A 15,097-nucleotide genomic window follows, 5' to 3' on the forward strand; every position below is an offset into this window, starting at 1 on the left:
TTCCTTGAGTTTCTTCAACAGTGCTTGCAGGTTGTTCTTGTAATGTTCTTGTTTCTGTTGTTTAAGCATCAGTTCATTCCGCTGCAGCTTGGCATCAACAATGTCTATGTCAAGAGTTAGTTCCTGTGGAGGTATCTCCTGCTCTCGAATGCTGTGAACTAGTTGCTTTTGTTCTTCTATAAAATGCATCTACCAAGAAGCAAAGGACAAAACAAATGTTAAAGGCGAAATCTTAGGCAGCCTCCACACTACGCCGGAGAAATTTGAAAACACAGCTTTATTTCTACGGTTACATGTATATAGGCCTACTGTCCACACTAATCCGTCTCGAAAACAGAGCTTTTCGAAAACGCTCTTCAAACCAGAGGAAGTTGAAAATGCCGGCTTTGCGTTTTCGTGTGGACGGGAAACAATTTGAAAACGGAGCTTTTCAAACACAATGGCTTCACGATAATCATGTGATTTTCCTGACCGAGTTTTCCTCAAACACAAATCCAAAATGGCCGGTGATTGTTGCGTTTTAAAATTCCTCGGGTGTAGTGTGGTTGGGGCCTTAAACACGCATAACATTGTGTACTCTCAGGTTCACAAGATGGAACATGAGGGCTTTGAAGCTGATAAGAAATGTCCTGCACAAACGATGGATCTCGAAAAATTCAAAAAGCACCTCCGCAACACACAATAACTGGGTTGCTTTCACATGTCTTTCTTGAGAAGAAGACACGTGACAGACTAAGTCGACTTTTTTGTCTCACAAGTGTTCTGCTCGTAACATTAAACCTTTTGTTTGGTGGCGTTGTCGTTGCCGTTGCCGTTGCCGTTGTGGTTTGCTTACGCTCTCTAATTAACCATCATCAACAGGTGCACTAAAAAAATCTCCCCAAATTTTATAGATCCGTTTGCTGGACATGGCCAGATCTTGGTTGGCCCTTGTCTGATGACAAAAGACTCAGGACTGACATAAAGTTTTGAGTCACCTGTAGCCTTTCAAGATCTTCACACCCGTAACAAACTTGTTATTTTATGGGTGAATTGTACCAACAAAAGGCAATTTCTTCTGTAACAACAGTACACGGGCCAATCTTTAATCTTTAATAAGTATACTCCTGAAACAGTGGAACAAATGCATGTTCTCACCTTGTTCTTCACCTTCCTGAGTTGCTCCTTGTACCTTTCAGGGGATACTCGTGAGGCTGTTGTCTTTTTGACAATCACCTCCTGTTGGTGATTAGTCTCCTCTTTGGGTGAATCATCAGCTTTCCCCTCCACGTCACGCTTTGACAAACCTTCTTTTCTCTTTAAAACTGGAGTTGGGCTTCCTCTGGACTCGGAGAATAGCCATGATGACATGAAGGAGGACTCCGAAAAGGAATCAAGCAGGAATTTATTTGGACAAAAGGTCTGGTCTCTCAACATAGAGGGGCCGCTCACGAGATAAAGCACTGAGTCAAGAATCTGAGCAATTCTACACAGAGCAATAGCCCGGTAAGCTAACTGCTCTGTAGAGAGGCCAGCAAGACATGGATGGCTCATGGTACCAGCCTTGGAAAACAGCTCAGGTATGACACTTTCAGCCTTGAACCAGCCCTGTTGGATTGATGATGCAAATATGTAACTTATGCTTGCATATTGACACAATCCATTCACAGGATTAGCGGGGAAGAGGTATCTAAACAAATCTTCTGTAAACTGTAGACACGTTTGGACATTAATTTGCAGATTGTCCAAATTCTCTTGTCGCTTTCATGATGAGAGAGAAATTAGTATAAGGACTGGTGGTTTGGTCTTCATTAGACCAAGTACAGAATCCTTTAAGTGTTGACCTTGACAAAGACTATATACTGACTCTACACAATTGTTGATTTACATCACTCATCCCAGTTTTAATAAAAGTCGAGAGGAAGCTTAACTGTATAACCTCAGACCATTCGGTAATTTAGCAAGTTAAGGTAAAGTCGACATCAAGCCAAGAAGTTGATGCCAATAGAGCTCACCCCTGTTATTGTACCTCCACAGCAGACATCTCTCTAAACCATATGGCCTCTCTTTAAGGAGAAAACTCCTTGAAGGCAGACAGAGTTGTCCTAACGCATTCCGAGCAGTTTAATGTACTATTAAAAAGACTTCATTATTTTCTTACCTTACATCGTCCTGGATTAGACTTTTCATGAACTTCGCATAAAAAGCGCACAAGAACAAGATCATTGTTTATGTCCCAGCCATTTGAAGGTACACTGGATAACCTTTCCATGTGCACTTTCTCTAAGTCAATAAGTACATTAGTATATCGTGGGCCGTGTGATCCAGAAGATGTGCTTGAAGTTCTACATTCATTATGTAAGCTTAGTTGACAAGAAGAATCTTTATCTGAAGAAGACTTCCAAGACAATTTGTTGGGTGGTTGACTGTCACTTAATGTACTTGGATGTTTTGTAGTGTCGCATAACCTTGTTTGCTGAGAATTGCTATCACTTGCAACAATTGAGTCATTAGCAAGAGTGCTGCATGGCAATTTGGCTGAACAGCCATTAGTGCCGTGCTGTTCAGTGATACTGCCATCTACACGAAGTGCACCACAGAAGCCACTTGGAGAAGAAGTAGTTGCTGTACATGATATTCCTTCTAACTCAGTTCTGTTTTCCACTGTGTCCTCCAATTTTTGTTTTGAGATCGGAGGAGGTGCCATGTTCACAGCGAGTATGCCAAGCTTATGAGCAATCTCAGCATAAGACAAGCTTTTCTTACTTTCTCTTCTTTCACTTTTCTGCTTGACTCGTCTCTTGATGTAGACATTCAATGCTTGACTTCTCTTCTCAATGGAGACATTACAGAGGCTGTAGTAATACTCCAGCACAGTTTGCCATAGCTTGTCTTGCTGTAGATGGCTCCAAAGACTCTCTGAGCCTGTCTGATCTGTGCAAGAAGAACTCATTTCTCTGCATGTACCTTGCAGGCCAAAGAAAGAGATCTTTCTGTCCACAGGTGAAGTCACAATGGTTCTTGATTCTTTCTTTGTTTTTGAATTCTTACTGAGGTACTGCTGGATCTGTTGTTGACATGGGACATAACAGAATGCGACAGGTAGACGCAAAGACATATGCAAACATTCTGCAACAAACAAACAGCAAACTACTTGTTAGTTTCTTCAGTCAACAGAAGAAAGGTGCCAGAGAAACGATCTTACAGTGCAAATACTTCAACCGTGCCACCTGGAAAAACTAACCAAACAAGACGTAAACTGAGAACAATGGACTGGTAGCTTCTTGAAATGGCAGTTACAGTAACAGTCTCTTTGAAGTGAAAACATATTTAACACTTTTGATTCCTCTGCATTATTATTATACACTCTTAGAAATCCAGTCCTTGACGGACAATTATCATAATTATAAATCTCACTCACAAATATTAACTTGAAAACTAATTTTGCGACAACTAAACTGAAACCATTGAAAAGCGTACAAAATTAAGGATCAAAACTAACCAATCAACAAAAGTTTCCCAAGAGGTAAGTGAATTATTTTGCACTTTGTTAAGTTTTCAATTCTGTTAAGAACTATTGTAAGGGGTTCATATTCTTCAATGTTATTGGTTTATTAGAGAAAAAGGTCGCTATCCTTTGTTCTCAAGTAACATTCTGATTGGTTAACTCTTTTCCAAGCTGCCTGATTCTAATAGTTGCACTGTGATGCCATATGTCTTGAATGTATAATATTTCAACTAGTGTGGAGAACTGCTAACTATCATATAGTAACTACAAAATCAGGGGTAAAAGTTGAGGAAATTTAAATTACAGTCGAAGAACTGTAAGAGATCAAATTACTACAGTAAGTTTCACAATCATTTTAATCCTTTCTTAATCGTACCTGAGGGGGAGGGGGGCTAGTGAAAATAAATCACTGTGGGGCAAACATGTTGCACTTTGGGCAAGATGGAAAAACTGATTTTCTTTGTTTCTTAAATTTAAATGCATAATTTACCTACAAAACTAAGTTGGTCTTGATTAATTTTCAAACAAAAGACTCTTAAATTGTTGTTAATACGAGACAGAAATAAGTCCATACCACTAGCTTCTTGGAGTGCTCGCAGTCTTGCTAACAGTGATCTGGCCTGTCCACGGCTAACCAGTATACTGGATGGAGGGTAAACTCGTAGAGACTGCCATCATAAACAAATGGAGACAGATCAATATTGTCTATAAGAATTGAAACTGTAAAATTATTTAATATATCATGTACTGGCAATTTAGCGGATTTTAATTGAGTGTCGAAAGTAATCAGGCAATTACTTTGGTTTTGGTTTTACTATGGTTTGAGATTGGCTGAGTAGTCTGATTGCTTAAGTAATTGGTTTGGTTTTGGTTTTACGACTCTCAATTAAAAATAGCTCTAAAAATGACTAGGAAAACAAACAGATTTGCACACAGTCCCACAGTAAATAAATAAACTTGTAAACAAACAAATAACTGAATTACAATATTGACTCAGAGAGGAAGCCACATCAGCCCTAGCTGGTCACTGGTTGTGAAGGTCCTCTATCCAGGTTGAACTGGAAATTTTTTCTTTCAGAAGGAGGAAAGCCAGAGTACAGGGAGAAAAACCCTTGGAGAAATGCAAGAACCAACAAAAGAAGCCTACATATGGACATAAGGCTGGAATCAAACCCAGTCCACACTGGTAAGAAGCCTTCTCACTCTTGTCACCGTACCGCACCATCCCCGCTCTCCAAAAACTCATTGGGAAAAAGTTTCTTGCTATGCCAACATCCAGGTTAGGTTTAAGTGTACATGGCATGCTGTATGTGCCAGTTGACAATGACGTTATAATGCACAAACCTTTTCTTTCTTTCTTGGATTTTCCTTTGGAAATGAAAGCTTGGGAAGACTTGAATCACTTTCAGGCATTGCCACTAGTGATGCAAAAGACACCTCACTGATACAAGTCTGTTTCACTCCTGAATCAGACACTCGTTCAATTTTCAGCAGCTGAGTATAAAAGAAATGCAACAATAATAACTTTTCAAACAAAAAAATGAAAGTGCTGGATGGGGGAGGGAGGAGGGAATGGGGGAGGGAGGAGGGGAGAGGGGCAGTTACGTGGGTAAAATTTGCATTCCACCCAGGAGAAAAGCAATAATAATTATGTCACATCAGGTTATGGAAGCCATAGTCAAGCAGCAGCCTAATAAGCTACAGCTGTACCTATGTTTAACCTTGTAGTCAGCCTTCATTAACCAGATCTACTAAGTCCTATTAGTATCACCCAACTTGTGGACTAATGCAAATCCTGCATTTTAATTGGCTACATTACTAGAGGACTATTAGTAATAGTCCTCAAGTAGCGAAATTGGCGCAATCAAGCGTGACACTTTCTTTAATTTTATTCCCAAATAGATATTTCTTCAACTTGCATTTGCTAACTTATTATTGCCTTTTCTGTCCGACTAGTTGGCTGATACCAAAACAATTAGACCCTTCACCCTCAAGGGCCACAGGTCAATAGCCCTTGCGGGCTACAGGTCTAATTGTTAATTACCAAACATGTGGTAACAAACACAAATGAAAAAACCTTACCCTGTCTCTACAAGGAATGATGGCAAATCCTCCAATTTTGGTTAAACTTAAAATGAAAGGAGCTTTACTTGCTGGACAGGCAGCTCCACAGTAAACCCTGTCATAGCTACATCCTGTTGGGTCCAATCGAAAACAATTTCCAGCTATAAACTTGGGTGGACACATGTCATAAGCCACCGAAGGAGAGAACCTGAGGAATTCCTCGACCCTTTCCTCAGCAAAGTGCACAAGATCTTCATGTAGTTCAATGCCATGATTGATACCCTGAGCTTGCAAAATACAACCAGCCAAACAGGAAAAGTAGCCAGTTCCACTACCAATGTTGAGGAATGACAAACCTGATGGAAGAAAAGAAGGAAAGACATGAAACATGTTTCCAGCCAGATTATCCTGTAACACATAGAATGTGTCTGTACAAGCAGACAAACTGATCACCAAGATAGAACCAAAATCTATCTCAGAAATTCTAGCGACAATGATTGCCATGGCTGCTGAAGAGTTGTTTGCATAGGGACACATGGATCAGTGAACTTTTTATCAGTGATTGTAGTGATCACAGCTATAATGCAAAAACAAGCCTCATGAGTGCTAAAATTAATCTTGGTCAGCCAGTTGAACTGTGGTTCAGGTATCAAATCCGTTACAATCATGTAAAATTTGTATAAACATCCCTCCTGGGCAACCCCCTGGGCATCTGACATTTCCCCTGGCAGATTTTCAGTTGGTTAATTCCCATCTCCCAGGCAAAAATTGGTGTCCAAATGCCCCATCGTAGAATCATAGCAAGCAATCAATGCTCCTACATATCAACTAGTCAAATACCTGGGGACTATGCACAGCTGGGGAAGGGATGTTATGTCTCTTTTCCTCTTTGTTTATATAATCAATTTATAAGTCATGTCAACATTTAGAAAGCTTAGATGCCTAGGTCCAACATCGATATTTTAAGGGCGTTAATTATTACCTTTCGATAACTGGAGAGGGATCTAACGATACATACATGTAGCTAAACCTAACTTTCACATTAAGACAAATAAGCTTTTAAATATATATTATAAGCTTAAGTGACTGTACATATTGGGGTAGTTTTGTCATAGTTCGTAAGTATTTGACTTTATTTCAAAGCATCTCTGAAGTAATAGTTATACCTCTGAACGCTCAAACTTACCAAGCTCATCAAAACTGATAATATTGGCGAAATGGAAAGTGGAATTATTAAGTCAAGGTACGCAATGATCTCAATTTAGCCAACTTTAGTGAGCTATTTCACGGTGCCGGCAGAAATACGTACAATTTAACTGTGCAACTCCAAACGCCACATAAAAGAGCAACACAGAAATAAAAAGACTCCTACCTGGCGACAGATCTAAGGCCTCCAGGACAGTAGCGTACATATGAGGGGCCGACATATGAAGATGCGGATCTCCAAGCAATGGCGCATCGATGTAGGCTTCCAGTTGTAGGTCAGGGGAAACGAAAGCCCCTCGAGGAACCGCACGAAAAGCGTCCTCGACTTCTTTGACCGTTATAACTCCCATGTGAACAAGCTTGTCGACCATTTCCTCGTTGTTTCGACCTGTGCATCTCCAAGCCCCGGGTACACCAGACGAATTCCTACGAGCAATCAGAACTGGCCACGACATTCTTCAGCTTTTTTCACGGCGCTTTCCAAATTTGCTTCGTCACCGCTTTCGTTTTCGGATTATCTTCAAAAACGAGGAGACGAATAAGCACCTGACAACACGTTTACCCCATTACCGTATAATAAGGGTACAGCGACTGTTTACCTTCAGAGAGAAATAAAAATAAAATTTCTTTCTTCTGGGAAAATTACTTTGTTACCTATCCTGGGATATCGAGCCCAGTCTCCTAGCGGAAAAATCACGGAAGTTCGCCAGGAACTATGGGAGCAAAATCCCATCAACCTCTATTCCGTAACAAGCCGGATCCCTGTCCTCTGTCACGCAACGCTCCGTGACAGAGACAGGGCCAGAACTGGTTAGCTTGATCCACAGTCTCGTTCCCTCAGAGAAGAGGGCCTCACGGCGCGGGAGTAGCATGTTCCCTTGAAAATTTCACCTTTTCTCCCTTGTCACGTTCCAAACTATTAAATTCCATTGTTCTCCAAAATTTTTCAAAGCTCCCTTAAATAGTAGAGATATCCCTTGTTCACTCAAATTAATCCCAAAAAAAACTCCTTGTTCCCTTGAAATAAATGATCGTGTTCCCTTGTACCCCCATAACCCTGAAAGACCCTCAGACAGGAAGCCTTGAATAACTTTTGCCTTTTTGGTTTGTTGAAACTGAGTGCAGTCTTCTACTTTTTTATGCTGATGCCTTTGAATCTGCAGGGGTGGGTCAGTTCTTGGACCCCTCAAATCCCTGTGCCTGTGCATGCCCCAGTCACCCAGCTTTGAACTGGCATGAAAATTTAAAAGCTGTGACACTTCTTGATTTGTGGGAGAAGAATGTGGGGCTTAAGAAATGTTACAAAATCTCGGGTAAAGTACCACATTACAATAAAGCCACATGAACAAGGCCCCAACTGGTTCTCATAGCTATGCCACTTGCCCCAGTGATCCAACAGTGACCTACCTTTGTAGGCTACAGTTTAGAAACAAATAAACTAAGCTTACTGAAAACATCATTTCCCGCCCCAGCATTTTATTCTTGCAGTTTTGTTTGTTGCTAATGCATTGATCTGTGATCATCTGTGAGCTACAGTCCTCTCAACCCACTTTAAACTAAGTGACAACTCTAATACTTTTTGAAACTTTATTGCAATAAAGAAACGTAATATAGATTTCGTATTTTTTTAAAAAGAATTCCTTCATACTTCATCCATGAATACTAATAATCTAACAACATCAACTTATTTCCATGTATCAGTGACGTCAACTCAACTGCTAGACTAAATTTAACTTTAACTTCACTATTAAATTATTCTTCTTTTGAAAACTCGACACTAACCAAGATCTATTCGAATAAGCTTCTCAGGCCTTCAATCTTTAAAAATGTATTTCATATTTATAAAAATATTTCATCAATTTCCTTGAAAATACTCCAGAATAAAATAGCAATCCATCTAGATGTAAAAAAAAAAAAAAGAAAGAAAGAAAAGAAAAAAAACAAACAAACAAAGAGAAAATAGACAACTCTGCATCAAGACCCAGGTGGGTCACTATTTATGATTATGGGAAGGTACAATTTTGATTAATTGTAAACGCAAATGCATGTCACTTACTCTTTGATGAGTTCAAGGGGAAACAATGTACAAAGTTGTAATTAGTTGCTTGATTACATCTTCCATTCCAGAATATTTTAAACTTGTTTGTAGTGATGCAATAATATATCTTTAGAGCAGTATATTATCTTGTCCTTTTCCAAAGTTCATAGAATAAAAAAACACCTGATGTAATATTGGGAATTCATAACAGGAATATCGACAACAGGAAAAAAGACAACTTTTGAAAAGAAGTACAAAATATCTAACTGTAATATGATATTTATGATAATTTTCAATACTGACGATAAATTCATTTCTCATCTCAGAAAGAAAATTTTGATATAAACAAACCAATTTAAAAATCAAACTTATTTCTATCCAGTGAATCATGACAATGCTTATTGCCACAAGGAACCCAAATCAATTACAAAAATAAAGATAATATTATGGCAAGCAGATACATATGATATGATATAGTTATGTCCTCTTTTTCTACGGCATACTATTATATGCTCCATGATAAAATAATAATTTTGATTCTGTATGTCCGTCAGAAATCTTTGAAACCAATATTACCAGTAGAAAAATATGCACCCAACCTGGATTGCCGAACATGAATATAAAATTGAATTTGATACAAAAATGAATTTAATCAATTTCCTTTAAATTCAACTATGGAAAACTCTTGTCAATGAAAATCTTCTTACAAATTATGTATTCCATATGGAATTACACAAATTGCACAAAGCAATTTTGTACGTTGTAAAGTTTCTGTGGTCCCTGAAACTGTAACATTTAGTCTACTGAATTGACAGTAAAACGGAGCAATGAGTTACACAACAGTTAGCTCTCCAGAAATGGCCACTTATGCTGCCGTGTCAACATTCAAATTCTTGTCACTGGTCTCTATATGTTTTATATATTACTTGTGAGGAGAGTGTTTAAAAATCAAGATATTTGTTTTGGAGATCACTAGCCAGGTCAATTCGTGTGACCTTGTCTCGTGATGGTAAACTTACATTAGGAGAATTCTTTTGGCAATCACCTGCTCAATTCTTGAGACCTTGCCTCACAAATTGTAAACTTAGATTATACGGAGGAAAATGATACAGAGCAATCACTCTTGGGATACCCAGGTACCATTGTACAGTGTATTTCACTGAAACAACTCTACATGCACCCTTCAGTGACCAAGGGCAGAGGTGGCTTGCTCCAGGTGAGACTCATATAAAAAGGACGGGGGTGCTCCTCAGAAATTTTGAAAAGAGCCCCTAAGAGGTACCAAGATCTTGCTTTGTGGGTGTGGCTGAAACTTTTTTCACCTCTAAGAGGGACGAATGCTAAAACAACACAATCATTATCTTCTCTCACATTTTTTCGGCTCAATACCCTAGAAGGTACAACTCCTGCTGTGGACCTTTTGAGGCTCAACACCGTTAGGGGTACCAAAACTGCTTTTTTTAACTCCTAAAAGGTGTCATGAGCAGCCCTGTCCTTTTTATATGAAAGTACCTCCTTAAGGGAGCTTGCTAAAAACAGTACATGAATCACTGAAAGGCAGGTTCATCATAAGGACCTCTTGGTTTTTTTCCTCTTGGCAGGACGAATTGTTCCATCTAGTTGTGTTCCCACGGCTGAAAAATAAATGACAAAAGAACATGGGGTTAGTTTATGCCATGGCCAGAAATCTTATGTTGTTGCAGCTTATTGCCATGATTAGATTTATTATGATTGGTTTTTGCTGAACAATGCACAAGGTTATCTCCCCTTATTGCAGGAATTATAACCCTTACTCTAAAATTCTTGAAGATCAGACTTTGTTATCAATTCTTCAGGTTGTCCACTTTTATATGGTACTGTTTTCAATGCTACACAGGCAGTGTTGCTGTAGAGTACATGGATACAAGACCATTCAAATGAAGCTCTTGAGCAGCGTGATCTCAGGCATATGAGCTATTGACAGATCTCAGATCTTTGTTTCGAGTCTTAATTTGTTTTTGGAGGCACGGTAACCTCATGGTTAGTGTGTTCATTCCCAGAGCGAGCAGTCTGGGTGCGAGCCCTGGCCGGGGACACTGTGTTGTGTTCTTGGGTAAGACACTAAACTCTCGCAGTGCCTCTCTCCACCCATGAGTATAAATGGGTACCGGTGAATTGTTGGGGAAACCTAACAAATTGCAAGGGAGTGACCTGCAATGGACTAGCATCCCGTCCAGGGGGAGTACAAATACTCCTAGCCGCTTCATGCTACAGAAACTGGGATAAGCTCCAGCAGCTATGATCCATTGGCTCCAAGGCTTCCCCCTATACACTTAATTTGTTGCTGGTTTGCAAATCTTAAACCTTGATTTCCATTACCAAAATCTAAACTGAAGGAAAATAAAAACCAAATTGAATTTATAAATTATAACCATACATTTGTAAATAACTTCTGCTACCATAACTTACACAAAATGCTTGAACGAGTTAAGGTACAACTATAATAGTACATGTACTCCTCTGAATATTGCTACAACTTACATGTTCTTCTCACTCCAGGATGATTCTCTGTATGGTTTGTGTAATGAAGACCATTGCTGTTGCTATTGCCAATGTTCACACGTGCAATAGAACTGTCGTGAATAAAACTCAACTTTGGAGCTGAACCACAGAAACTTCTTTTTCTGAGACTGTCTGCGGTCATGTTTCTCAGTTCATTACAGTCTAGTCTGGGTGAACAAATGTCGTCTTCTGAAGTCGGACAAGTCTCATAGGAAACTGAGCTCAAAACTGCTCTTCTTTCTTTGAGTTTTTGAAGTGCTTGGTCATCAAACTCTCTCTGTTTAAATTCCATTTTGATATCCAATCCTGAGCTTTTAGGCAATTCATGATCAGCCATTCCATCATTACAAGCAGCTGTCACAATAACAGAAGGTCTGTCACTAGAAGGGTCTTTTGAATAATTTTCTTCAGAGATTTCAGGTTTTACCCTCTGAAAACTTTCAGTACGTGGCTTTTCTGCACAGGGGTCATTGGCTGACTTGTCATTTCTAGCACAAGAATCTTTTGAGGGATTTGATTGCAAGATTTCCAGCTTGGAAAGTGATTGTTCCTCGGAATAAGAGTTCACTGCAGTTGTCTCACCATTAGTAACTGTACTGGAACTGTGATCTGCAGTTGACGACGCTGTGGTTGCTAAATTGACTTGTGGATCGGAAGTCACTGCAGCAACATTTGAGAGATTACAAGAAGCTAATGGCTGCCATCTAGTTCTGTACAGCAAATTTAGTTGCTGCCAATATCTCATGGAGCTGGCCAGATCAATGAATTGTGTCTGTACAGGTGTGGTGCTGGTGGTGTTTGATTCCACACTCACTGTGTTTCCACTAGCTGTCTGAGAGGTTGTTCCAGGTTCTGTCTTTCCTTCATGCACCATAGAAGCTTCATCCCCACCACATACATCTGATTTCACCTCCTCTTCCTCTTTCTTCTGTTGACCTTTCTCAGTGCTGGCATTTTTTAAACTGCTAGTTTGTGCCATTGAGAGGTAAGGGTAAACAAAGCTAATGGGATAAACATAATTCAATGGATAGGCTGCAGTCATAGCTTGTTGTCCAAGCTGGCTGTTGTTAACATCTGTGGCACTATACAGTGTGGGATAGATGCCATATTGCCCCTGGGCACCAACAAAATATGTAGGAGAAACCTGTTGATTGGACCAGGTTGTCTGGGTGTTGGTTCCAGCCAAAACAACAGTAGCTGGTGCTAAGGTGGATCTCGCCAGGGTAAGATTCTGCACAAATTGTTTTGATGCTTGGCTTTCTGTTTGGGCAATGCTGGTGACACCAGGAAGACTTGGTGAGCTAGCAGATACTGTACCCTGGGAACCGCCAGTATCAGACACAGTTACTGCTTCTAAGGAATCAAACGACAGTGATGACGTCTTCCTTATCACAGTCTTCGCATCGCTTGGCATCATCCGGCATTCATCTACCAATTCTTGTCCAGACAGTTTGTTAGATGCTAGGACACTGACATGAATGTCACTTGAAATTGACTTGCCTCCTTTGTCACAAATGGCTGTATCATTTTTCATGATACTGGGTGATGTGACAGTCTCCTGAACTTGTGAGAGTGAAGTAACACTTTCCCGGCTTGTAGAACTCACTTGAGGAAAGCTTACAGATAATTTGTTGATTATGAGATTGGGAGACAATTTACTTCTATTCGGGAATATATTCGCACTTGACCACAAGACTTTGCGACCTCTATGATAGGAGGCCGCCTGATTAGAGCCTGTCGCTATGTTCTTTGACTGTGCGTCTGTACTTGGCTTGGATTGGGAGATATGCATCATTGGTTTCATGTCTCCAAAGGCCAATGATTTTTCAACATTGTTGCTGCAGTTCTGAACACCAAGTGTCAGTGGTTCAGTGGCATTGGCGTGTGCTTTCAAGGTAGAATTAACTGTTGATGTAGTGGTTGTGAGTGATGTAAGTGAATTACAGCGAATGTTCTTAACATGTTCGCGGTAACTTCCAGGAACTGCCGGTCTCTTGCTGTTCGCCTGGCTGTTAACCAAAATCTTTGGCAGCTCCAAAAGGGAGTTGCTGCTAGGGACAGGCTTTGCAGTCACGGCAGTAGTTTTCACTGCACGAGGCAGTGCGCTGATGTTCATCGCAGTAGTAACATTTGTGGTCTCTTTCTTGCGTTCATGAGCTTCAGCCAGCTGTTTTAACATGTCTGCAGCACTATATTTGCTTGTATCCACAAAACAATTGTAGATCAGCTGTTGAACATCTAAAATCTCCTCAGAGCTAGTACTAGTTGTGTCTGAGCAAGGACTTGCACTGTAAGCTCTCTGGCTGGTAGGGGATGATAACCGACGAGCGGCCGGCAAACTGCTGTCATTTTGACCACTGACCAATCTTGCAGCTTTAGGAGTTACGATTGGAGGTGTCTGTGCGCTTGTACGAACCGCAAATGGTGTTGACGTTTGCATATTTTGTTCTGTACCAACAAGGCTTCGTTCAGTAACAAAACTGCCACTGCTATGCGGCTTTTTGGCCTTTGATTTCTTGGGTAAGCTACCTGAGGAGGTTGACTGTTCCCCCGTGTTCCCTGACAGAACACTAACATCTGTGTAACCCGATACACGAAGTTTACTATCATTCGAAGGTTTGTTGGCTGTTCGTCTCGAGCACAAAACACTGAATAATTCATCGCTCACAGCATCCCCATCCGGTTGGACTGCTCTTTTCCTTGAATTCTCCTCCACATTTTCCGAGGAGAAAGGTGCATTTTTCACCGCGGGCAGCCTATGTGCTTGCGTGGATGCCGCCGGCAAGTGGTGAATGGTGGCTGCATTCCGACACGATGAATGCCTCTTTGCGACTCGTCCAGCAGAAGAACTTCCCCTCACTTTATCAGAATCGACTTCCGTTTTCTTAAATCTTTGCCTTCCTAGTTTTATTCCAAGCACAATACTCTCACCCTCATTGATCTGCACAGCAAGTACTCCGAGATCCAACAGTCGTCGATCCTTGGAAATCGCCAAAGTGCGAAGTTTGCTCGCCGCTTTCTTTGGGACGGGAAAGCTAACGGTGACCGGGGCATCGCGGTGGCTACTTGAAGGATTTCTCATTTTCCCCAACAGAGGAAAATATTCTCCTTCTCTGCAGAACAACTGTTCACTCACAGGTCGTCGACAAATTTTCCATGGCGAGACAAGCTTGCTGTTGTTGCACGGACTGCAAGCGCGTATTTGAAACAAAACACCTCTTGAGGATTAACATTCCTTCACTTGGCGCCACGGGACAGTTTGCAGTAATTTCTCGCCGGGGTACCGTGCATTTGTGGAAAAATAACCACAAATGCTGAGAAAACCTTGCGCATCCGACTGAGACAAACAGATGAGTAATCATGCATAGAAAATTTCGTGTTCTTTTCTTTTCAGCTTGTCATGTCATGTCACCCATTCAACAACGGTTGAATGAATTAACATGTCCATGAAGAAGACACGCACCCCTCTCCCCAGCGGGATGTTTGCCTCAACGGGGTAGAGTGGGGAAACTCTTAGTTTTCCATCAAGGTTCTCTAAAATTTAGCACTGCTCGTACCTAGTACGTAGTGACACAGTGATTGCTAGTTATTACTGGTGCGGATGAGGAGTAGTCAACAGGCCAGCAGTCCCGGTTCAACTCGACACTGTTTGCTTCAATGATGTGCTCGCAAAATAAAAGCCCCGGCCCCGCGATATAAGGGCGGACCATTATTTTTTGAGGGGTGGGGCAATTTTCTGGGGCATGATATTTTTTCACCAT

General features: G+C 40.7%; 2 protein-coding genes across 2 annotated transcripts in view; both read right to left on the bottom strand.

Annotated features, from left to right (window-relative positions):
- Positions 1-7,444, bottom strand: part of LOC110061133 (uncharacterized) — a 16,385-nt gene extending 8,941 nt beyond the window's left edge. Inside the window, exons 1-7 of the mRNA XM_089279391.1 lie at positions 6,924-7,444; positions 5,570-5,907; positions 4,832-4,981; positions 4,062-4,155; positions 2,141-3,108; positions 1,138-1,587; positions 1-189 (exon numbers count right to left, since the gene is read on the bottom strand). The exon at positions 1-189 is cut by the window's left edge and continues 21 nt beyond it. Of these exons, the coding sequence (XP_089135517.1) occupies positions 1-189; positions 1,138-1,587; positions 2,141-3,108; positions 4,062-4,155; positions 4,832-4,981; positions 5,570-5,907; positions 6,924-7,212 (2,478 nt within the window). The 5' untranslated portion in view covers positions 7,213-7,444. The remainder of the gene's footprint in view (positions 190-1,137; positions 1,588-2,140; positions 3,109-4,061; positions 4,156-4,831; positions 4,982-5,569; positions 5,908-6,923) is intronic.
- An 886-nt stretch (positions 7,445-8,330) lies between these two features.
- On the bottom strand, positions 8,331-14,815 carry LOC110061163 (uncharacterized). The gene is made up of 2 exons (XM_020768005.2): positions 11,316-14,815; positions 8,331-10,429 (listed from the first exon to the last, which is right to left on the bottom strand). Exons 1-2 carry the CDS (start codon positions 14,416-14,418, stop codon positions 10,362-10,364), a joined length of 3,171 nt encoding a protein of 1,056 aa, XP_020623664.2. The 5' UTR covers positions 14,419-14,815; the 3' UTR covers positions 8,331-10,361.
- Between the last annotated feature and the right edge of the window lie 282 nt (positions 14,816-15,097).

Source organism: Orbicella faveolata, unplaced genomic scaffold (assembly GCF_042242905.1).
Source record: "Orbicella faveolata isolate gen_17 unplaced genomic scaffold, um_ofav_v1 contig_47, whole genome shotgun sequence".
NCBI classification, from domain to species: domain Eukaryota; kingdom Metazoa; phylum Cnidaria; class Anthozoa; order Scleractinia; family Merulinidae; genus Orbicella; species Orbicella faveolata.

Bases quoted from the DNA above. Each gene is read 5' to 3' on its own strand.
- LOC110061163 (XM_020768005.2), bottom strand. From the start codon at position 14,418: ATGAGAAATCCTTCAAGTAGCCACCGCGATGCCCCGGTCACCGTTAGC. The intron at 10,430-11,315 runs GTAAGTTGTAGC...TTTATTTTTCAG, and splicing joins TCCTGGAGTGAGAAGAACAT to CCGTGGGAACACAACTAGAT.